This window comes from Callospermophilus lateralis, chromosome 18 (genome assembly GCF_048772815.1).
Source record: "Callospermophilus lateralis isolate mCalLat2 chromosome 18, mCalLat2.hap1, whole genome shotgun sequence".
Taxonomy (NCBI): domain Eukaryota; kingdom Metazoa; phylum Chordata; class Mammalia; order Rodentia; family Sciuridae; genus Callospermophilus; species Callospermophilus lateralis.
The window spans coordinates 793,850-817,401 of NC_135322.1; the positions used below are offsets into that span (position 1 = coordinate 793,850).

Consider the following 23,552-nt stretch of genomic DNA (forward strand, 5'->3'; position numbering starts at 1 on the left):
CTCTCTCTCTCTCTCTCTCTCTCTCTCTCTCTCAAAAAAAAAAAAAAAAAAAAAGTACCTTGAAAGAAAACCTGGAATTTGTTTTACTCGGATATGGTAAACCAACAGTCACCAACAGAAACGGCTGTCGTGAAGAAAATGTTTACTCAAAGATGCCCAAAAGAGAAAAAAAATTCATGCCAAGAGAAAGGACAAGGGTCAGCCAGGAACAAAAGGGAGGAGAGCTCAGCCCAGGGTCATGACTAGACTTCTGCAAAAAGCAAGGGGCAGGGCAGGATAGGTGTGCCACGTCTGAGATTGAACAGTTTGATAATTCTGGGCCACAGGGTTGACTCCTAGATGTCTGGACCCTGGGTCCTGGGGTGAGGCAGGGCAGCAGAAACACTGGCTTGCCATGATTTTAATAAGATTGTTTGGAGGTGGCCTCTGAATTGGTTTGTATGTAAAAGTCACAATCCTGAGGGAGTCATTTATTATCTCTAGGAATTAGGTAGCCCTGGAAGGGGCAGTCCCTCTAAGACTGATAACAGAGAAAACAAAATAAAAGCAATACCATGCTATTGACAATAGCATCAGGATAGGGAATACTTGAGAGATATGTAAGATTTGGAAGACAATGCAGATAACTGACCATTGCAGACAGTGAGAAGAGACACTTCATTACGGACTGAACACTCATTATGTCCTAAGTTGATCCAAACATCAGATGTGTCCTTCTTTTATACTTTTAGGTTTTCTACTTATGTCCAGGATTGTAATCTAATTTTTAAAAAGTATGAGTACCAAACTGGTACAGAAACACTGACTTAGGATTATTCTTTCCACCGAGTTGCCTTTGTGCCTTCATTGAACATCAGCTGATTTATGTACATCTCACCTGCACTTTACAACTGCTACATTTATATTTCTGTGTTTATGCTAGCATCTTCATGTCCTGAGTTAAGGTCATATACTCCAACTTCCTTCTTTCCCAAAACTGTTTGGACAGTCCTTGGTCCTCTGCATTTCCTTACCAATTCAGATCCAGTTGTTGGTTTCTACATGAAGAGACCACTATGATTTTGACTGGTATTACATTCAACCTGTGATCAATTTAGGACACAATGAGTGTTCAATCCCATGTATTTCAGTGTATGTTCAAATACATGTATTTCTCCTCTCATTTAGGTCTGAATTTTTGTCTGGGGTATTTTAGTTTTCTGTGTATGTTTTGCAAATCTCATAATTAGGAATTTTCAATATCTTTCTGTATTGACTACATTTTCTTATTTTCTATATTATCAGTACTTATTTTCTATATTATGCTCTGGTATTTGGGGCTTTGACCCAAGGGGTGGGGGGCAGTGACTGCCCTTCCAGGGCTGCCTGATATCTTTAAATCAGGTATATGTCTCTTCACCAAAAGAAAAATTAGTAAAGGAAGAAATGGACCAATTAGATTTCATAATAAAGAACTTTTTTTTTGGAAAATCAAGTGAAATAAAATGAATAGAAAGACAGACTGGGAGAAGACCCAGGCTTATGTTTATAACAACACTTTTATCGAGATTACAGGAATAGCTGGGCACAGTGGCATATGTCTGTAATCCCAGCAGCTTGGAAGGCTGAGGCAGGAAGATCACAAGTTCAAAGCCAGCTTCAGCAATTTAGGAAGGCCCCAAGCAACTCAGCAAGACCTGTCTCTAAAATATAAAAAGAGGCAGGGTCTGGGGTTGTGGCTCAGTGGTTAAGCATCCCTGGTTCAATCCCCAGTAGTTTTTATCCCCCCAAAACTTGCATCTATGCCCTTCTGGTAAACCAGACTATGTGGTGACATAGATGTATGTATATGGTTAGGGATTCATCTCTTAAGTACAGGAGATTCCCACCAGTGGCAGCAGATGGAAAGCAATGAAGATGATTCTCATCTGAGACACCTGGATACCTAGATGAGCCACAAAGCCAACACTTTGACCCAAGTCTATTTTCCTTCAAGCCTTGCTTTCCTGCCTGTGCAGGAGTCAACTCAAAATTAGTCCATCAGTGATTGAGGTCCATCAAACCTAGGTCATATATCCTGATAAAAGACTGGCCACAGCAGAAGGAAAAGTCCAGAGAACCTAAGAATTCCTATGCATCCCCAAACAATGCCATGGTAGTAACATGGACATGTTTGGATGTCCTACGGTGAGACACATTCTTTGTACTTGCTGTGATCTTCTCCAACCCCTACTTATTGCACTACATCTCTGGACCAATTATTCTTACCTGGCTCATCCAGCCAATAACACCTACCTGATTCTGCCCCTCAGGGGACATAGCTACACTGAAAGAGTGTTAGAAAATATGGAGCATCACTAAGAACAAAGGAACAATCCAGAAGTACCACAGCACTGGAGTCTGTCATAAATGCCTCTTCTTAGTAAGACTGTTAGACCTACAAACACATCTGACACCCAAACCATATAACTAGGACCACACAGCTCTGCAGTGTTTTCTAGAAGGCCTTGGGAAACAATGACAATGAAGACAAACAGGACTAAGGACTACTTCTACAATCATACTGTGCCCCTGGAGCACGGAAAGCTGGGGCCCACAGACTGTTCATCATTCATGGCAAATGGACACAATTCTGTTCCAGACCCACACTACACAATACGAACAACCTCCCAGATTAAAGATGGCTTAGGTAATAACAATAAGGTGTTTATCAGTGCATATATCAGCACTTGGTGATACAGGCCACTTCCCTCTTGGGTGATGTGGAGCAGGAAAAATTCCACAATGGCAACCACACAGAAAAAACAATATGCATACAAAAGGTAAACCTCTGCAGACCACCAGAACCCAGACTGCTCTGCAGGGTCTTGTCTATGCCATGAACAGTTCAGCAGAACAGAAGAGGACCCTGTCAGGCTCACATTCACCAAGGCTCCCTTCAGGGTTTGGTGAGCACACAAATCTGTATCCGCCCCCAGTCCCCACAAGTGCAGCAGAGTGACTGGTGGGGCACTGGGATATACCACAATGCAGTGTCTGCTTCAGTACTAGGTGGGTTACAAAGTGCAAGTTAGGGCACAAAGCTTCCCAAGCACTTGGGTCCTGTAGCGAATCTTCCAATTGTTGATCTTCAGAGGTATGAGGTTCAGCTTTTGTGTGGCAGATCAGATAAAAGATCTGTTCCATGAAAGGCTAGGGCCTTCCTCTTGCATGAATGTTTTGGTGCCTGACAAGGGAATATCTCTTGTTGAAGGCTTTCCCACATTCATTGCACTCATAGGGTTTTTCTCCTGTGTGGATCCTCTGGTGCTCAATGAGTTTGTTTTTGTAAAGGAAGGACTTCCCACAAGCAGTACAGATGAAAGGCCTCTCTCCGCTGTGTGCTTTCTGATGCTGAATGAGGCTGGTGCGATGTCGAAAGCATTTCCCACATTCATTGCACTCACATGGCTTTTCTCCAGTGTGGGTCCTCTGGTGCTCAAGAAGTCTTTTTTTGTGGCTGAAGCCTTTCCCACACTCACTGCAGCTGTATGTTTGTTCTCTGGTGTGAATTCTCTGGTGCTGAAGAAGTTTATCCTCAATGTAGAAGCCTTTCCCACATTCTCTGCATTGGTAAGGCTTTTCTCTAGTGTGGATTCTATGATGCTTTAGAAGTGTTTGTTTACAGATGAAGGCTTTCCCACACTCACTGCACTCATAAGCCCGTTCTCCTGTGTGAATTCTCTGATGCCGAATGTAGTCAGAAGACCGAATAAAGGACTTCCCACATTTAATGCACACATAAGGCTTTTCTCCAGTGTGGACTCTCTGATGCTCAAGAAGTCTTTTCTTGTGGATGAAGGCCTTTCCACATTCATTGCATTCATAGGGCCTTTCTCCAGTGTGGATTCTCTGATGATCAAGAAGTGACTGCTTGTAGATGAAGGATTTCCCACATTCACTACATGCATAAGCCCTTTCTCCACTATGAATTCTCTGATGTCGAATGTGGTCAGAAGACTGAATAAAAGATTTCCCACACTCAATGCACACATAAGGTCTTTTTCCAGCATGGATTCTCTGCTGGTGCCCAACAAATGTTTGTTTGTGACGGAATGATTTCCCACATGTGTTGCACACATAAGGCTTTTCTCCATTGTGGGTTCTCTGATGCTCAACAAGAGAATATTTGGAGCTCAGGGATTTCCCACATTCAACACACACATAAGACCTTTCTCCAGTGTGGATTCTCTGCTGATGCCCAATGAGGGTTTGTTTGTGGCGAAATGATTTCCCACATGTGTTGCACACATAAGGCTTTTCTCCATTATGTGTTCTCTGTTGCTCTACAAGTAAGTATTTGGAGCTCAGAGATTTCCCACATTCACTATGTTCATTAGCTTTTTCTCCAGTGTGAACTCTGTGATGTTCAATGGTGTGAACCCTCTCATTGAAAATTTGCTTGAATCTGCTATGTTTGTACTGTCTTGGCTGAATATGAAAGGTCTCTCGGCTTCTCAGTGAACATTCTCTGCCAAGGGCAGTCTGATGCTGCAGAAGGTCTAGACTGCCTGGGAAGTCCTTCTCTACATCTTTGCATATAAAAAAGCTGTCTGACACAGGGACTCTGCAGCTGAGCAAGGCTCTGTTCTCTCCCCTTATGATGTGTTTCTCTCCATTGTGTTGCTTCTGGTTCTGTTTTAGTTTCAAACTTAATGAGAACTGTTTTCCACATGTCACACATATGTATGGTTCCTGCCCCAGAAGTATTCCCTGGTGTCCAGTCAGGTGCAAAGAGTCTTTTGTGAACTGGATACACATCGGACAGGGATGAGCATTTGAAATAGAAGGACTTGGTGCTAGAGTCCTGGCCTGTGACATTCCTATGGAAAGAATTTGCTCAGAATGGGCCATTTTCTCTACTCCATGCCAACAACCTGAAAGCACAAGAATGCAGGTGAAGAGTGACTCTGGTGGGAGGAGACGGCCCAGCAGGAGAATCCCTAGGTTTGTTTCTAGGACAAAAGAGCTAGGGTAGGTCAAAAAAATAAGGTTGTTTGGTAGTGAGCCTCCAGGGTTCAGAATGTAGGAGAGGCCCTACAACCATCAAGAAAACATAGAACGGGTGTCGTTGTGGGAAGACGGGCAGGGTCTACACCTCCTTCCCATGTCAGTGGTTCTCGGTGTGACCTGTCATCTGGAGACAGGTGAGAACTGCAGAGAAGGTATGTCCTACCCCAAGAAAGCACAGCTGCAACAAGGCTACCTAAATACTTAAACATGTCTCACAGCTCATGAAGTGTGGGCTAATGATGGAGCAACTACAGAAGCAGAGGAACCGGAGAGATGTAGGATGTAGAGATAGGGAACAGCCAGGGATCAGAAGTCACAGGTGAAATGACAAGTAGGTGGAAGAAATATAGGAATAAGGTATGGCCATGAGCCTTGGCATCAAAACAGTGGTAAGCACAAAACATCTGCCTGATATGATTTGAGCTCAGCCCTGAATGTGTACCCTCCCACTGTTTCAGCTCACAATTTCAGAACCCATATACCCTTCTTGTTAAGACTGGAAACTTGGGTTGATAACGTGTTGGGAAACCATGTAGTTCAGCACGTACACCCCCTGTGGCCTAAACCAATCATTTCAAACGAATCCCCCTCTTGTATTAACCAATCACCCACCAGTGAATGTGCTAATCATGTTTTAGAGTTATTTGATTTTCCCGTGGTATGTGATGATTTGCTAAGAGATGCTATGATGTATATGAAGTCCTTGCCTTCCCCAAAGAGTGTATAAAACTGCTGCAAACCCTGGGCTCGGGGCCTCTCAACATCACCAGTTGCTGTGTGCGTGGAGGACCGAGTTAGCTCGCAATAAACGCCTCTTTGCTGTTTAAAAAAAAAAAAAAAAAAAAAAAAAAGACTGGAAACTTCTGCACCCTGCCAGGGAACACTGTTCTCCCCTACCTCCAGCTCAAGTTGGGAGAACATTTGGGACCTGAAGGTAAAGTCCTAAGGGAAAACAGGTAACTGAGTGACTAACACTAGCTCAGATCATCCCAACCCATGAAAGATGACAGAAGAGAAATTTACTACAGAAAAACCTTGAAGAGGGTGGGGAGCAGGTCCTACTGTCACACCCTAGTGTTCCCAACACATAGTAGCATGTAGACACCTGTGATTCCTAGGTAGGCAGGCGCCAAGAAAAGCCCACTAAAGTCCAGGGAACCCTCAGCAGTCCCTCACTTTAGCTGAGTGGCAAAACCAAGTGGCACTGGTTGGACAGACTGCAAGATTCTGAACGCGAACACCAACTACAAGGCTTCAGAACAGCAGAGGCTGGGGCTGCTAGGGCTAGGGCTAGCCCAGGCCTGATAATCAGCAGTGTCAGGAGACCAGGGAGTGGGCAGAGGTCATGGTCCTGCTCTGGGAAGGACAGGGGAACAAAAGGAAAGCACAGAGCCCAGCAGTGTGGTTGGGAGGGACCTTACCCACTGAGGTCACGAGTGTAAAGTTCTCCAGCATCACATCATGATACAGATGTTTCTGAGCGTCATCAAGGAGCCCCCACTCCTCCTGGGAGAAGTACACAGCGATTTCCTCAAAGGTCACCTGGCCCTGTCACAATGGGGGCAGATGAGTTCATGAGCAGCCTCAATACCCAGGTCCCTGGTACCTCACCCTCCACCCTACCTCCCCATGCAGAGGAGACACAGACCCTGATGCTGCTGTTCCCTGACACCTCACACCCAGTGATCACCATCTCCAGCTCTCATGACCACAAGGTGAAATGGAGCATCAACTGAGCTCTAGGCCTGGTATGTAGAATCTCAGCCATGCTCCTGCCCAATTCCCTGGGGCCCCAGATCATGCCACATATACCCACCTGTGCTCAACTCCTGGGTTTAAGCCCTGAACACATCCATTAACACTCCCTCTGCATCTGCTTATTGCTCTGGAGACTGAAGTTCCCTCGTATCTCCAGACCATGATGGATATATCCCTAACAACGCTACTACCCTGGTCCATCACAGACCCTGCTCTGCTTCCCCATGTCTTGTTGCTCATGTGCTTGTCAAACAACCAGGGCACAGTACCATCCAGTCTTCTATACAGACAATCCGGAGGCAGTTCCAGCATTTCCAAGACCATTCCAGTGGCCTTGCTCCTCATTCTAGAACTGGAGTCCTGGGCAGAACTCAAGTAGCCAGGGTCTCTTCTTCCTCATTACTGACCTTGCTGCCCTCCTGTGACAATGGCTTTCACACTCAGTCCCCAATTATCTCACTCCAAGCCGAAGGATTCTCCCAGGGATTTCATCTGCTTCTAGCCTGAGCTGCCATCCTGTCAGAACACCTCAGGCTCCAGAAAGAGTGATTAAAAAGACAGTCAACAGGGCAGAACCACTAGCCCTGACCTCAGTGTCATTTGGCCTCCATTGCTGCTTCGCCCTGAATGAACCTCTTATCCATCCCCCAGTTAAAGCCCCTTCTGCCAGTCAGATCCATTCCCCATCGTATCCTTACACACCCTCATCGTCTCCATGATGATCACTACTTGACCCAGCGACCACACAGGAACCCAGCAACTAGACAATATTTTGCCCACCCTTCCCCACCAGCAGCACTGCCACTATGGCCTGAAGGGCCACATCTTTGATCTGCCCCAGTCCACATGCCAACCACCAGCCAGTGAAAGCCTCCACTAGAATGCCTTCCCGCAGCTCTGCCAGCTGCTGCACACCTGACGCTTGCACTCCCACGCCCCCAAATGGGAATCCACATCGTGGAAACCTACCACCACTATCTCACAACAACAAACACACCGTTGAACAGGTTGGAAAATGAACACTCTTCCACTTGTAAGACGCAGGACAAATTGCTGTCCCCGTGATTAGAAAAACAGACAGACATATGCAAGGAGTAGAGGCTTCCGGAGTTGACTCATGAAAAGAAACCCCACAGAAGCTGGGTTAGGAAAGCTGGACTCAAACCATGATCTTCTGGAGGTTCAGTGGGAACAACTTTGAAAGCTAAAAACTACAGGAGGACTCAGTGATAGGAGACCATAGCACTCATTCTTCTAAACAAAGCACTCCCTCGGATACGTGAGTTGACCTGAGCCTAATCTGCAAGGTTAACAGCCTGAGGGGAAGGGAAATACCCACTACAACTCACTCTGGTAGTCGTCTTGAACTGCCAACTTATAAACTTGAGAAAGGCTTGTGGACTTTAGTTCAGAAGCATAGGCCCACTAAAAACTGAAACCTAATGGCAGTAATTAGAATGCTTCCTCTCCCCCAAACACCTTACTGCATTACTAAATGCTTCCTCTCCCCCTTCCTTCCTCTCTCACTACATTACTATTTACAACAGCTTCTTTTACCAGATATCTGCATCTGGCTAACAAGAAAAAAATTATAAAGCATACCAAAAAGCCAAAAATGAATAAAAAACTAAATAACCACAATCTGAAGAAAAAGAGCAAATATGAAAACCAGACCTTGATGTTAGAATTATGAACCCTGTAATTAAGATGCTGAGGGCTCTAATGGATAAAGGAAAGAGAATACACAAGAATGGACAGAAATCTTAAGAAAGAATCAGAAATACAGATTAAAAAATACTGTACAAGATGAAGACTGCCTCTGATGGCTAAGCAGATCAGACAAGGCTGAGAGAGAACCCACAAGTTTGAGGATAAATAGAAACTTCAAAAATAGAAAAGTAAAGTGCACAAACACAAAATCCCCAATAAATAAAACAGAACAAAAATAAAGCCAGGATATCCAATGATTATGAGAAAATTACAAAACCTGTAACATACTAGGATACAAGGAGAAAAAGCAACACAAGAAATATGTGAAACCATAATAACTGCAATTTTTCCAAATTCATGCCAGACACCAAACCCCAGATTCAGAAAGTTCAGTGATCACTAAGTAGGATAAATACCCCCAAAAACTACAACTAAGCATTATTATGCTTCATTTACATTATCAAAGATAAAGAATCCTGAAAAAAGGCTGAAAGAATAAATACTTTATGTAAGAGCAAAGATAAGAATCATATCTGACTTCTCTTCAGAAATCATGCAAACATGAAGAAAGTAAAAAAGTATCATGAGAAAAAAAAATGGCACCGACCTAAAGTTGTGTACCCGGTGAAAGTATCATTCAGAAGGGGGAAAAAAAAATACAGAGACTTTCTTGGACAAACCAAAATCAAAGGTTGTTGTAGCTAATAAAAATGACTTCAAAAAATATTAAAAGGAGACGGCCATCATTATACAAAATACATGTATGAGGATGTGAATTTGGTGTCAACATACCTTATATATAATCAGAGATATGATAAATTGTGGTATAAAGGTGTATTAAGAATTGTAATGCAAAAATAAATAAATAAATTTTTAAAAATATTAAAATAAATTGTGTTGTGGGGCAGGGGCAGTACTGGGGATTAAACCCAAATTGAGCTCTACTGTTGAGCTATATTCCCAGCCCTTTTTAAAAAAAAAACAAAAAGAAATTGTTTTTGAGACAAGTCCACTAAATTCCCCAAGCTAGCTTCAAACTTTGAATCATCCTGCCTCAGCCTCACTAGCAGCTGGGAATATAGGTATGCACCATCACATCTAGGTTAGAACTCTTCAGAGAGCAGAAACACAGATCTACATAAAGGAAGAGCATTAAAGAAGAAATAGGTAAAAGTAAAATGAAAAACTGTATTTTTGTTATTCATAAACTGATGTCATAGTTCATTCATAATTATGATCAACAAATTTGATTATGTTTGTGTGTGTTTTATAAATAAAGCAATTTTATAAATAAAGTGAATGACAGAATGATACGAGAGAGCAAGGGCAAATGACAGGAATTATAAGGGGGCAGGAAGGCAGAATTATTAATTTAAGGACTATTTTAAGTGCCCACAAAAACAGGACAGTGCTATTTGGATGTGGACTTGGATTAGTTTCAAAGGTGCACTGAAAACCACAGGGTACTTAGTAACTACAGAGCACCGACTCCCGCAGCCAGAAACCATACAAAGTCCACGATCAAATCACAATGGAATTAATCTAGAAAGCAATAACAGAAAGAGATGGAAAACTACACAAAGATGGACATTAACAACACTTCTGAATGACTCATGGATCAAAATCGAAACATTCGAGAGAAATTTAAATGAAATGAAAACAGAACTTACCAAACCTGCGTGTTACAGTGAAAGCAGTGCTTGGAGGAACGGTATGGGGCTAAATCAAATATCAGAAAGAAGAAGAGACCTTGCATTGATCACCTAAACCTGAAAAAAAAAAAACCATACTACAAAAAAAATATAAGAACAATTTAAATCTGAAGTAATTAGAAAGAAAGAAATAACTTGAACACAAGTCGATGAGAATGAAAACAGGAAATCGATGGAACTAGTAAGTGATTGGGGGGTGGTCAATAAAAATTGATAAGCCTCTATTTAGCCAGACTAAGAATGTAAGAGGGAGAACACAAATTACTAACATCAGATATGAAAGAGGGGACACCATAAAGATCCCATGCAAATTACAAGGATAGTAATAGAAATACTACCAATAATTCTCTGCCCACAATTTCATAAGCTGATGAAATGGATCGATTTCTTGAAAGACATAATCTGACAAAATTTACACAAAACCAAAATTATACCAACTCTCTACAATCTCTTTCAGAGGATGAAATTAGAAGAAACTTATTTCTTTCTAGTTATTTCTTTCTAGCCAGAATTATCCTATTATCAAAATTAAAAAGAGTATAAGAAAACTACAGACTAATACCCCTCATTACCACAGATGCAAAAATACTCAAGAAAATATTAGCAAATGGAATTCAACAATATATAAAAAGAATTATACACTACAATCAAGTAGGACTTATCTTAGGTATGTAAGGCTGACTGAATTTTCAAAAGTCAATTAATGTAACCCATGACATCAATAGATTAAATAAGAAAAAATATATGACTATATCAATTGATAGAGAAAAAGCATTTGACAAAGTCTGACACTCATTCATTATAAAAATGAATTAAACCAGGAAGAGAAGGGTACTTCCTCAACATGATAAAAGCTATCTTTAAAAAACCTGCAGAAGGATACAAGAGGGTACAGAGGTCCAAACCAAGGGAATGAGCAATCTACTCAATGAAATAATACTAGAAAATTTCCCAGACTTAAAGAATGAAAAAGAAATCCAAATACTAGAAGCCTACAGGACGCCGAATATACAAAATCATAAGAGATCCACACCAAGACACATAATAATGAAGATGCCCAACATACAGAATAAGGAGAGAATCTTAAAAGCCACAAGAGAGAGGAAGCAGATTACATATAGGGGTAAACCAATCAGGATAACTGCTGATCTTTCAACACAGACTCTGAAAGCTAGAAGATCCTGGAACAACATATTTCAAACGCTGAAAGAAAAAGGGTTCCAACCAAGAATCATGTATCCAGCGAAATTAAGCTTCAGGATTGAAGATGAAATAAAAATCTTCCATAATAAACAAAAGTTAAAAGAATTTGCAGCTAGAAAACCAGCTCTTCAAAACATCCTTGGCAAAACATTACAGAAAGAGGAAATGAAAAATAACAATGAAAACCAACAGCGGGAGGGAGTACAGTAAAGGAAAAACTAAGCATAGAGGAAAAACAAATCATGTTAAGTATTGTACATAACCAAATATGGCTGGAAATACAAACCATATCTCAATAGTAACCCTAAATGTTATTGGCTTAAATGCACCAATCAAAAGACATAGGTGAATGATCCAACAATATGCTGCCTACAGGAGACGCATCTGATAGGAAAAGACATACACAGACTGAAGGTGAAAGGTTGGGAAAAATCATATCACTCATACAGACACCGGAAGCAAGCAGGGGTGTCCATACTTGTATCAAATAAAATAGACTTCAAGCCAAAGTTAATCAAAAGGGATAAACAAGGACACTACATACTGCTCAAGGGAACCATACATCAACAAGACTTGACGATCATTAATATATATGCCCCAAACAATGGTGCAGCTACGTTCATCAAACAAACTCTTCTCAAGTTCAAGAGTATAATAGACCACAACACAATAATCATGGGAGATTTTAACACACCTCTCTCACCACTGGACAGATCTTCCAAACAAAAGTTGAATAAAGAAACCATAGAGCTCAATAATATAATTAATAACTTAGACTTAATTGATATATACAGAATATACCACCCAACATCAAGCAGATACACTTTCTTCTCAGCAGCACATGGATCCTTCTCAAAAATAGACCATATATTATGTCACAGGGCAAATCTTAGCAATTACGAAGGAGTTGAGATACTACCATGCATTTTATCTGATCATAATGGAATGAAATTGGAAATCAATAATAAAATGAGAAAGGAAAAATCCTACATCACATGGAGATTACACAATATGCTACTGAAGAAACAAAGGGTTATAGAAGACATCAAAGAGGAAATTAAAAAATTCTTAGAGGTAAATGAAAACTCAGACACAACATATCGAAATCTCTGGAACACTATGAAAGCAGTACTAAGAGGAAAATTCATTTCATGGAGTTCATTCCTTAAAAGAAAGAAAAGCCAACAAATAAATGACCTCACACTACACCTCGAAGCCTTAGAAAAAGAAGAACAAATCAGCAGCAAATACAGTAGAAGGCAAGAAATAATTAAAATTAGAGCTGAAATCAATGAAATCAAAACAAAAGAAACAACTGAAAAAATTGACAAAACTAAAAGTTGGTTCTTTGAAAAAACAAATAAGATTGATAGACCACTAGCCATGCTAACAAAGAGAAGAAGAGAGAGAACCCAAATTACTAGCTTACGGGATGAAAAAGGCAACATCACAACAGACAATTCAGAAATACAGAAGATAATTAGAAATTATTTTGAAACCCTATACTCTAATAAAATAGAAGACAGTGAAGGCATCGATAAATTCCTTAAGACATATGAACTACCCAGATTGAGTCAGGAAGATATAAACAACCTAAACAGACCAATATCAAGTGAGGAAATAGAAGAAGCCATCAAAAGACTACCAACCAAGAAAAGCCCAGGACCAGATGGATATACAGCAGAGTTTTACAAGAACTTTAAAGAAGAACTAATACCAATACTCCACAATCTATTTCAGGAGACAGAAAAAGAGGGAGAACTTCCAAATTCATTCTATGAGGCCAATATCACCCTGATTCCCAAGCCAGAGAAGGACACCTCAAAGAAAGAAAACTACAGACCAATATCCCTAATGAATTTAGATGCAAAAATCCTCAATAAAATTCTGGCAAATAGTATACAAAAACATATCAAAAAGATCATGCACCACGATCAAGTAGGATTCATCCCTGGGATGCAAGGCTGGTTCAATATACAGAAATCAATAAATGTTATTCACCACATCAATAGACTTAAAGATAAGAACCATATGATCATCTCAATAGACACAGAAAAAGCATTCGACAAAGTACAGCATCCCTTTATGTTCAAAACATTAGAAAAACTAGGGATAACAGGATCTTACTTCAAAATTGTAAAAGCTATATATGCAAAGCCTCAGGCTAGCATTATTCTAAATGGAAAAAAACTGAAGGCATTCCCTCTAAATTCTGGAACAAGACAGGGATGCCCTCTCTCACCACTTCTATTCAATATAGTTCTCGAAATACTGGCCAGAGCAATTAGACAGACAAAAGAAATTAAAGGCATTAAGATAGGAAAAGAAGAACTTAAATTATCACTATTTGTGGATGATATGATCCTATACCTAGAAGACACAAAAGGGTCTACAAAGAAACTACTAGAGCTAATAAATGAATTCAGCAAAGTGGCAGGATATAAAATCAACACGCATAAATCAAAGGCATTCCTGTATATCAGCGACAAATCTTCTGAACTGGAAATGAGGAAAACCACTCCATTCACAATATCCTCAAAAAAAATAAAATACTTGGGAATCAACCTAACAAAAGAGGTGAAAGATTTATACAATGAACACTACAGAACCCTAAAGAGAGAAATAGAAGAAGATCTTAGAAGATGGAAAAATATACCCTGTTCATGGATAGGCAGAACTATCATCAAAATGGCAATATTACCAAAAGTTCTCTATAGGTTCAATGCAATGCCAATCAAAATCTCTTGTGGAAATAGATAAAGCAATTATGAAATTCATAAGGAAAAACAAAAGACCCAGAATAGCGAAAGCAATTCTAAGCAGGAAGTGTGAATCAGTAGGTGTAGCGATACCAGATTTCAAACTGTACTACAAAGCAATAGTAACAAAAACAGCATGGTACTGGTACGAAAACAGGCGGGTGGACCAATGGTATAGAATAGAGGACACAGAAACCAATCCACAAAATTACAATTATCTTATATTCGATAAAGGGGCTAAAAGCATGCAATGGAGGAAGGATAGCATCTTCAACAAATGGTGCTGAGAAAACTGGAAATCCATATGCAACAAAATAAAACTGAATCCCCTCCTCTTGCCATGCACAAAAGTTAACTCAAAATGGATCAAGGACCTTGATATCAAATCAGAGACTATGAGTCTGATAGAAGAAAAAGTTGGTTCCGATCTACATATTGTGGAATCGGGCTTAAACTAAAAAGTTTTTTCTCAGCAAGAGAAACAATAAGAGAGGTAAACAGGGAGCCTACATCATGGGAACAAATTGTTACTCCTCACACTTCAGATAGAGCCCTAATATCCAGAGTATACAAAGAACTCAAAAAATTAAACAATAAGAAAACAAATAACCCAATCAACAAATGGGCCAAAAAGACCTGAACTGACACTTCTCAGAGGAGGACATACAATCAATCAACAAGTACATGAAAAAATGCTCACCATCTCTAGCAGTCAGAGAAATGCAAATCAAAACCACCCTAAGATACCATCTCACTCCAGTAAGATTGGCAGCCATTATTAAATCAAACAACAACAAGTGCTGGTGAGGATGTGGGGAAAAGGGTACTCTTGTACATTGCTGGTGGGACTGCAAATTGGTGCGGCCAATATGGAAAGCAGTATGGAGATTCCTGGGAAAGCTGGGAATGGAACCACCATTTGACCCAGCTATTGCCCTTCTCGGACTATTCCCTGAAGACCTTAAAAGAGCATACTACAAGGATACTGCCACATTGATGTTCATGGCAGCACAATTCACAATAGCTAGACTGTGGAACCAACCCAGATGCCCCTCAATAGATGAATGGATAAAAAAAAATGTGGCATTTATACACAATGGAGTACTACACAGCACTAAGAAATGACAAAATCATGGAATTTGCAGGGAAATGGATGGCATTAGAGCAGATTATGCTAAGTGAAGCTAGCCAATCCCTAAAAAACAAATGCCAAATGTCTTCTTTGATATAATGAGAGCAACTAAGAACAGAGCAGGGAGGAAGAGCAGGAGGAAAAGATTAACATTAAACAGAGTCATGAGGTGGGAGGGAAAGGGAGAGAAAAGGGAAATTGCATGGAAATGGAAGGAGACCCTCATTGTTATACAAAATTACATATAAGAGGTTGTGAGGGGAATGGGAAAAAATAAGGAGAGAAATAAATTACAGTAGATGGGGTAGAGAGAGAAGATGGGAGGGGAGGGGAGGGGGGATAGTAGAGGAAAGGAAAGGTAGCAGAATACAACAGTTACTATTATGGCATTATGTAAAAATGTGGATGTGTAACCAATGTGATTCTGCAATCTTTGTAATGTTTTGAATAACCAATAAAAAAAAAGAATCAAAAAAAAAACCTGCAGAAGATGTATTTAATGATGAGAAAGTCAAAGCTGTCCCACCAAAATCAGGAACAAGGCAAGAATGTCCCCTCCCACCACTGTTTTTCAATATCACACTGAAATTCCTCACTAACACAATAAGAAAATGAAATAAAAGGTATCTGGAGTGAAAGAAAGAAAGCTGTATTTTTTTTTTTTAATGAATGACATGACTGTCTACATAGAAAACCTGCAAGAAATGACCAAAAAACTCCTAAAACTAAAAAAATATATAGAAAGGTTACAGGATAAAAGGTTACTATATAAGTCAGTTTATTTCCTATATATCAACAATAATTTGAAAATACAACATGATGCCACTTACATTGGCACCAAACAATGAAATACTTAGGATAAATCTAAATGATATATAAGATCTATATGAAGAAGAGTACAGAACTCTGACAAAAGAAATTTAAAAAGAACTTAAAAATAGATATTCTATGTTCCTCAGTAGGAAGAGTCAGTGTTCCATGTCAGTTCTTCACCATTCGGCCTACAAATTCAATGCAATCTCAGTTAAAACCCCAGCCAGGTGTTTTGCAGATATGGATCGACTGATTTTAAAACTGAATGGAAAGGCACAAAGTCAGAAGAGCCAGCACAGTACTGAAGCATAACAAAGGGTGTAGACCCAACCCTGTCCAACTTGAAGACTGACTAATGAGGTACCTTAATAAGACAGCAAGGAACTGGTGAAAGAATGAATAAACAGACCAGGGGAACAGAAGACAAGTACATAGAAAGACTCACATAAAAGCTGCTCTGCCAGATGTATTCCCAGCAACCAGAAGGCTGAGGTAAGAGGATCAGAAATTTGAGGCCAGTCTCAACTTAGCAAGGTCCTAAGCAACTTAGATCTCATCTCAAAATGAAAATTTTAAAAAAGGGGGCTGGGGATGCGACTCAGTAGTTAAGCACCTCTGGGCCCAATCCCCAGTACCAGAAAGAAAAAAAAATGTCAAGCTATCTTTGAAAAAGCAGTAAAGACAATGGAGCTACAAGAATTTTTTCAACAGAACTGAACATCTGGATATCTGCACACCAAACAAAGTAAGAGAAATCTCACAGCCTTCACGTAAATTAACTGAACATGCACCACAGACTAAATGTAAATGATAGAATTCCTAGAAGATAACACAGGAGAAATATGGATGACTTTAGGTTTGTTTACCTTTTTTAGAGAGCATCAAAAATAAAATCCATGATAACTAGCTAAATTTACTTAAAATGCAAAATTTCAGCTCTGTGAAGGACACTGTGCTAAGAATGAAAGGCCACAGACCAGAATATTTGCAAAAGAAACCTCTGATAAAGAACTGTTATGTGTAACATCAAAAGGTGTCTTAAATATACAAGAATTCTTAAAAATCAAGAAGAAATCAATCAACATAATTTAAAAATAAGTCAAAGATGAAAACACTAAAGATATGAAGATGGAAAATAAACACATGAAAAGATGCTCTATATCATGTCATTAGAGAAATGCAAATCAAAACAAGACACTTCTATATGGAACAGATGCCACTATGTGCTGATGAAAATGTGGAGTAGCAGAGGACTCTCTGCTGGTGGGAATAAACAGTGAAATAGCACCACGGAAGGCAGTCCGGCCGTTTTCTACAAAGCCAAACACCCTTGTCATATGACCCAATAGTACAGATCCTTAGTACTTACCCAAAGACATCAAAAACCTGTCCACACAAAACCCTGGACATGGATGTTTACAGCAGCTACAGTCAAAACTGCAAAAACTTGGAAGCCACCAAGAAATCCTTAAGGAGATGAATATATAAATAAAATACTGCTGCACATTGAATGATTCCTACTATATGGTATTTTGAAAAAACAAAATTATGGAAATGGTAAAAAGATCAGTGATCTTTAGGGGCTGGAAACGAAAAGGATGACTAGAGGACTTTAACAGCAAAGGGAATACTCTGCATGATGCCCTCATGGAGAATACATGTTACTCTGCATTTGTCCAGTCTGTTAGGTGTAACACCATGAGTAAACACAAGATAAACTTAGTGACTATGGGCGATTATGATGTGCAGGCATGAATTTAATGGCAATAATCGTACCACTCTGGTGAGAAATACTGATAATAAGGGAGAGCATGCATTATGGTTTAGCTGTTAGGTGTCCACCAAAAGTTCATGTGTGAGACTATGCAAAAAAATTCAGACATGAAGTGATTGGGTCATAAGTTTTAACCAAATCATAATCCCCTGACAGGGATTCATTGGGTGATAACTGTAGGCAGGTAGGGTAAGGCCGGAGGTAGTTCACTGGGGCATGCCTTTGAGGTTTGTATTTTGACCCTGGTGAGTGAGCACTCTGTCTGCTTCCTGGCATGTCCTGGGCCACTTTCCTCCTCCACTCCTCTGCCACAGTGTTCTGCCTCACCCTGGGCCCAACGCAATGGAGCCAGCTATCTACGGACTGAGACCTTTGAAACTGTGATGCTTAAATAAACTTTTCCTCCTCTAAAACTGTTACTGTCAGATCTTTTGGTCACAGCAATGAAAAGCTGACTAAAACAGTATCCGTGTGCAACAACAGGAGTATTTGGGAAATCTCTGTACTTTGCTGTCAATTTTACTATGAGCTTAAAAGTGCTCTAAAAACAAAAATCGATTTTAATAAAAATATTTAAATAAAAAGATAAATCTCCTCAGGATAGTATTTCTTTTACATAATCCTACCATTTATGTTCCACCTCAGCAACTGGCACTTCCACACTTTCATTTATTAATGCCAAAATGTTGAGGTCATTCCTGATTGCTCTCTTACCATATCCAGCAGAAAATCGTCCCTGCTGACAAGAGACTGAGAAACTCAACTCCGCCACCAACTTCAGATTCACAGGTATGTAGGCTCCTATTGGCACTCACCTGCAGTGTTTAAAAAACCTTAAATCTGAGTTATAAAATTCCCTCCTTTGCTTCAAACCCTCCACGTTTCCTGCCACCCCTGGTCGAGGCCTTTGCTCCTCAACCTGCCACTCCAGGACTAACTCCTATCCCTCCTTCTCTGTTCCCAGAAGGCACGACAGAGACTTGCAAATTCTTCAACCCGCCCAAGCCATTCTCATCTCCTAGCACTTGGACGCGCAATTTGTTCCTTTGCCCAGGAAACCTTCCAGCACCTCATCCTATTAGCTGACTTAGAAATATAATTTCTGACCATAATTAAGGATCCTGGGCTTCAGGTGACCCCAGGGTTCCAAGGATTCAGGACACATCAAGTCCCAAGACACCACTATCACCTGAATTTGTGTGGGATCATGGGTGTGAGAAGCAAGGTCAGTGAGGGTCTGGGACTTCTTTACCTACCTGTGATGGTCCCTCAAACCCTTCTGCTGCCATGGAACTCTGTGGAAAGAGGGTGTCTGAGATAAGGGTTAGAGTGGAACCTGTGGAGGCTTAGTTATTCCCTCCTGCCTTGCTCTGAAGAGCTTTCTCAGGCTGGCATCTAACCTCAGATCCTCAGCCCACTGAACAAAGACCTAACCTCTCTGAGGCTGTCTTCACTCATAAAATGGAAACAATCATGGTGGCTACCTCCTAGTAGTGTTATGCATGTCCAGTGCTAAGTTTAGCTGTTAGTGACCACAGATCAACATTTCTATAAATGTTTTTGAAAATTTGGGTGTTTTTAATCTTCCATTTAAGATTTCATACAAATGTGATATTGTATCAAATAATTAAGAGTTTCTGTGATTTTCCTTATGGCACCAAATATATGGTTATTTTCCAATATCAATTCTCTAATTGGTACCAATTGGGCACTCTACCCTTCAATTTTATTCTGCAACTACCTACCTGTAGTCAGCATCTACACCCATATGTTTAAGGACTCAGGCATACAAAACTACCCTTACTTCAGATGCCAGTAACTTTAATGCTCAGGCCACCCATAATGCTATCCAAGTTGGATACAAATCTGGGAGTTACATTACCCCTTCTTTAGGTTTCAAAATCAGCTAGATTCACTCAGAGAACTCAGAAAAACTCGACTTACATTTACTGGTTTATTATTAAGAGTGTAACACAGAAACAACAAAATGTATAGGTTTCATATGTCAAGATATTGGGGGAAGAGAAGGAGTGCATCCAGGCCCCTTCTGGATGTGTGACACTCCCAACACTTCCAAGTGTTCCCAACTCGAAAGCTTTCTAAATCTTTGTTCAACGTTTTATATGACCTAGTTCCCAGCTCACCTTTCCTCCCGAAAGCCTAAGGAGGGACTGAAAGTTCAAATCCTGTGATCACTAGGTCTATCTGGGCGATCAGCCCTACTTTGAGGCTCTTTAGGGACCTCACTGTAATGACCCTTAGTCATTTAATAAAACTCAAGTATTTTGAGAAGGGGCTTGTCACGAAAACCAGACACTTCACTGAGGAGATTACAAGGGTCCCAGTTCTTTCTTACCAATGCCTGGCAAAGACCAAATGTTTGTATGAGAGCACAGAGACATGCCTTCATTTCAATTTCAAGTTGCTTGAAAGAATTTGTCAAGTCTGGAGCTAAAGTTTGCATTTCCAAGGAGAAGCAGAGGCACCTGTGCACTTGCTGGGCCTGGCCTGCTTCACTCGCCAGGCTTTTCTCAGGCTCCACAAGAATGGCTGTCTGCTGTGTCTTCAGAACGGTGAACTACACAGATTTCTGAAGTCCATCGTCCTGGGCGGGCTCCTGAGTCCTCTGACACAACCCTCGGGACCAGGGGCCCTCCCGTCTAGAGGCAGCCAGCCAAGGCCCACCCACTCTTCCCCACCCTCCAGCCCCAAGCTCTCTCTTCATTCTAGGCTCACCTCAGAGTAAACCCAGTAGGTTTCCCCTCTAAATCTGAACCTCAGGTTTGAGACTGTCACCATTCGGACATCACAAAGCAGTCCCCTCTTCTGACCCCCTGTTTTTGATTCGTGCTGTCCACGCAACCACTACACTCCAGGGCATCTCAGAGCCACCACAAGATCCAAACCCTCCTCTCTCCCGGAAACCTGCTCCCCGTCGGCCCTTCCGTCGTGCAGGTCAGAGGGCTCGGTGTGGCCCTTCACCCCTGCGCTGACTCGCGTGCCCCGAGGAGCACCCGAGTCCCGCCGCCTGACTCGTCCCTCCCGTCCCTCCGTCCACTCGGCCAGCCCTACCGCGGGCCCTGGACACCGAGCAGCCTCTGAGGTGCTTCACAACCTCACTCGGGGCGCAGCGTCCGGCTCGCCGCCCTCAGGGCTCCGGGGGACTGGGGCCGAGGGCCGGCCACGGCGCTCTCCCAGCTCCCGCAGACCCGGGGCGCCGATCCCGCCGGACCCCGCGCCGTGCTCGAAGGCCGGGCTGCAGGCCTGTGCTGGCCACCCGACGCGGGGTCCGGGACGCGGGCGGCGGCGTCGCAGCACTCACCGCGGGGCGCGTCCGCTCGGCCGCCGCCAGGGGCCCGCGGGAGGGCGAGGTGCGCGGCGGGGCGTCGCAGAGTCCCATCCGCGCCTGCACGCACGCGAAGCCTCCGGCCGCAGCGCCCAGGCGACAGGAGAGGCTGCCAGGGCGCGCAAAGGCCGCCGAGAGCTCTGCCGCGGCGCAAGAAGTCCCGCCGGGCGCACTGCGCGCTCGCGGAAGCGCCTCCTCGGCTAATTAGCCCGGCGCGCGCGGTGTTCTGGGTAGTCAGTGCCCGCCCGAGCTGGCTGAGCGCCGGGGCAAAACCCGGAGGAAGCCGGCCAGGCGGGACGGAGATCGGGACGGAACCCCGAGGAAGCCGGCAAGGCCGGACGGAGATAGGGGCGGACCCCGGAGGAAGTCGGCAGGGAAGGACGGAGATCCGCACGGAACCCGGAGGAAGTCGGCAGGGCCGGACGGAGATCCAGACGGAACCCAGAGGAAGCCGGCAAGACCGGACGGAGATAGGGGCGGAGCCCGGAGGAAGTCAGCAGAGAAGGACGGAGATCCGCACGGAACCCGGAGGAAGGCGGCAAGGCTGGACGGAGATAGGGGCGGAGCCCCGAGGACCGGGCCCGGGCGGGCTTTCGCGGGGTGCTGGCTTACCCCTGGGTCTGGGGCGTGAGGCGTAGACGCCACACAGGTCGCCCGGGAGTCCGAGTGCTTATCACTGTTTTCCCCTCCGTTCTCTTGTATATGCTGAGGGTACCAAGAAGAAAACCTGGAAGGCGATCCTCAAATGAGTGATGTTGCCTCGGTAACAGGATAAAAACGACACGTGAGGGCGACGACCCTGTGGCTTGGGGTTAGAGTCCCGCGGCCAAACGACGGAGCGCTGCGGGCGGCGCTGACGGCGACAGCCGACCGGACTGAGCGCCCTGAGGTTCCTGGTCCGTGGCCGCGGCGGGACGGTAGCTCTGAAGAACAACGGGAATGGCCACTTTGAAAAAAACACCTAGGTCACTAGATACCCGGCTAGAAGGTTTGATCTGCAGCTCTGCTCCTCTTCAACGTGCAGAAGAGACGGTTCCAGGCGTAAAAGGCTTATATGGGAAGAAGACCTACCCTTCTTTACAGGGTGGCCTCGGAGACAGCGTGTTAGTGAGAGGATAGAGCAAGATCTCCCCAGCGAAACCCAGGCATCGCCGCACGTTCACAGCAACATCAGAGCGGTGGCTTCTGTTACCACGCCTGCCACACAAATAGGAAGGTACTGAGGCTTCTGTAAGTGAGTATGTACACACTAAATTTAATGGCTTCTACAAATTAAGGAAAGGGTTCATATAGAAAACTAATAAAACTCGTAATAGTCACTTTACATTTGAATTACAAAAGATAGATGACAAATATGAAAAGAAAAATGCATTTAAACTTTGGGCAGTAAGAAAACTGCATTAAAGTAAACTTGAACTTTTGATGAAAGTCATATTTTCAGTGTGGTTAACACTAAAAAGGTCAGTAAATAGTAAAAACTACCAGTGGGTGTGAAGACTGGGAAAAGTGTCCTGGAGAAGTGTGGCATTTGTTATGTCTCCACAAGGTTCATATGTTGAAGTCATCACCCACAACGAGCCCTGTTGGGTTGTAGGGAATTTAAGGAAGAACTGAAGGTTAAATGAGGCCATGGGCATGAGCCCCAATTCAGTAACCGCTGCCCTTAATAGAAGAGATCCTGGGAATGTACCCACACACAGGAAAGGCTGTGGGAGGACCCAGCAAGAAGGGAGCCTCCTACTACACAAGGAGAGAGGCCTCAGGAGAAACCCTGTCTGTTGGCAGCTTGATCTTAGACATCCTACCTCTGCAGCTGAGAAAATAAAATTTTGTTATTTAAGGCTTTCTGTCTCTGGTTTTTTAATGGCAGCTCATACAAACTAAATGGCATTATATAGTAATCTAAAAATTTTCAGCCTTGTGCAAAACAAATTCTTTTCAACATTACATAGTCCAGGTAGACGAGTACATTTAAACTCACAGGCAGGTGTCTGTATAGTAGCAATGCCTAACTGCCCCAAACTGGAAAGCAGACAGACAAAAGCCTCTGAAAGGAGAATGCAGAACAGTATTCTATCCAGGTATTTATGTCAGAATATTATACAAAACTGAAAAATAAAGAACTTAATAAACATGCATGTTGGGCAAGTGATATAAGGCATGTAGTAATCATTATTATTTAGTTCCATTTGTATGAGGTTTCCAAACAAAACTGAACTACATAGATACATATTTAAAACATTGACATTAAAACTATCAATAAAAACAAGGAAATGCTTACTTGGAATATAAGAAAATAAATTTTGGTTTGGTA

The 23,552-nt window shown here is 42.3% G+C and overlaps 1 protein-coding gene across 3 annotated transcripts; it reads right to left on the minus strand.

Moving 5' to 3' along the window:
- Nucleotides 1–58: 58 nt before the first annotated feature.
- Znf549 (zinc finger protein 549) lies at nt 59–21,377 on the minus strand. 3 transcript variants are annotated; one of them, XM_076839679.2, is made up of 4 exons: nt 19,149–19,172; nt 18,607–18,707; nt 6,453–6,579; nt 59–4,895 (listed from the first exon to the last, which is right to left on the minus strand). In XM_076839679.2, exons 2-4 carry the CDS (start codon nt 18,607–18,609, stop codon nt 3,172–3,174), a joined length of 1,854 nt encoding a protein of 617 aa, XP_076695794.2. In that variant the 5' UTR covers nt 18,610–18,707; nt 19,149–19,172; the 3' UTR covers nt 59–3,171. The 3 variants fall into 3 exon arrangements, with proteins under 3 accessions (XP_076695794.2, XP_076695792.2, XP_076695793.2); XM_076839677.2 differs by lacking the exons at nt 18,607–18,707; nt 19,149–19,172 and adding an exon at nt 21,215–21,377; XM_076839678.2 differs by lacking the exon at nt 19,149–19,172 and having other exon boundaries at nt 18,607–18,962.
- Between the last annotated feature and the right edge of the window lie 2,175 nt (nt 21,378–23,552).

Bases quoted from the DNA above. Each gene is read 5' to 3' on its own strand.
- Znf549 (XM_076839677.2), bottom strand. From the start codon at position 21,292: ATGGGACTCTGCGACGCCCCGCCGCGCACCTCGCCCTCCCGCGGGCCC. The intron at 6,580-21,214 runs GTGAGTGCTGCG...CCATTGTGACAG, and splicing joins CCGAGCGGACGCGCCCCGCG to GGCCAGGTGACCTTTGAGGA. The intron at 4,896-6,452 runs GTAAGGTCCCTC...TTGTGCTTTCAG, and splicing joins TACACTCGTGACCTCAGTGG to GTTGTTGGCATGGAGTAGAG.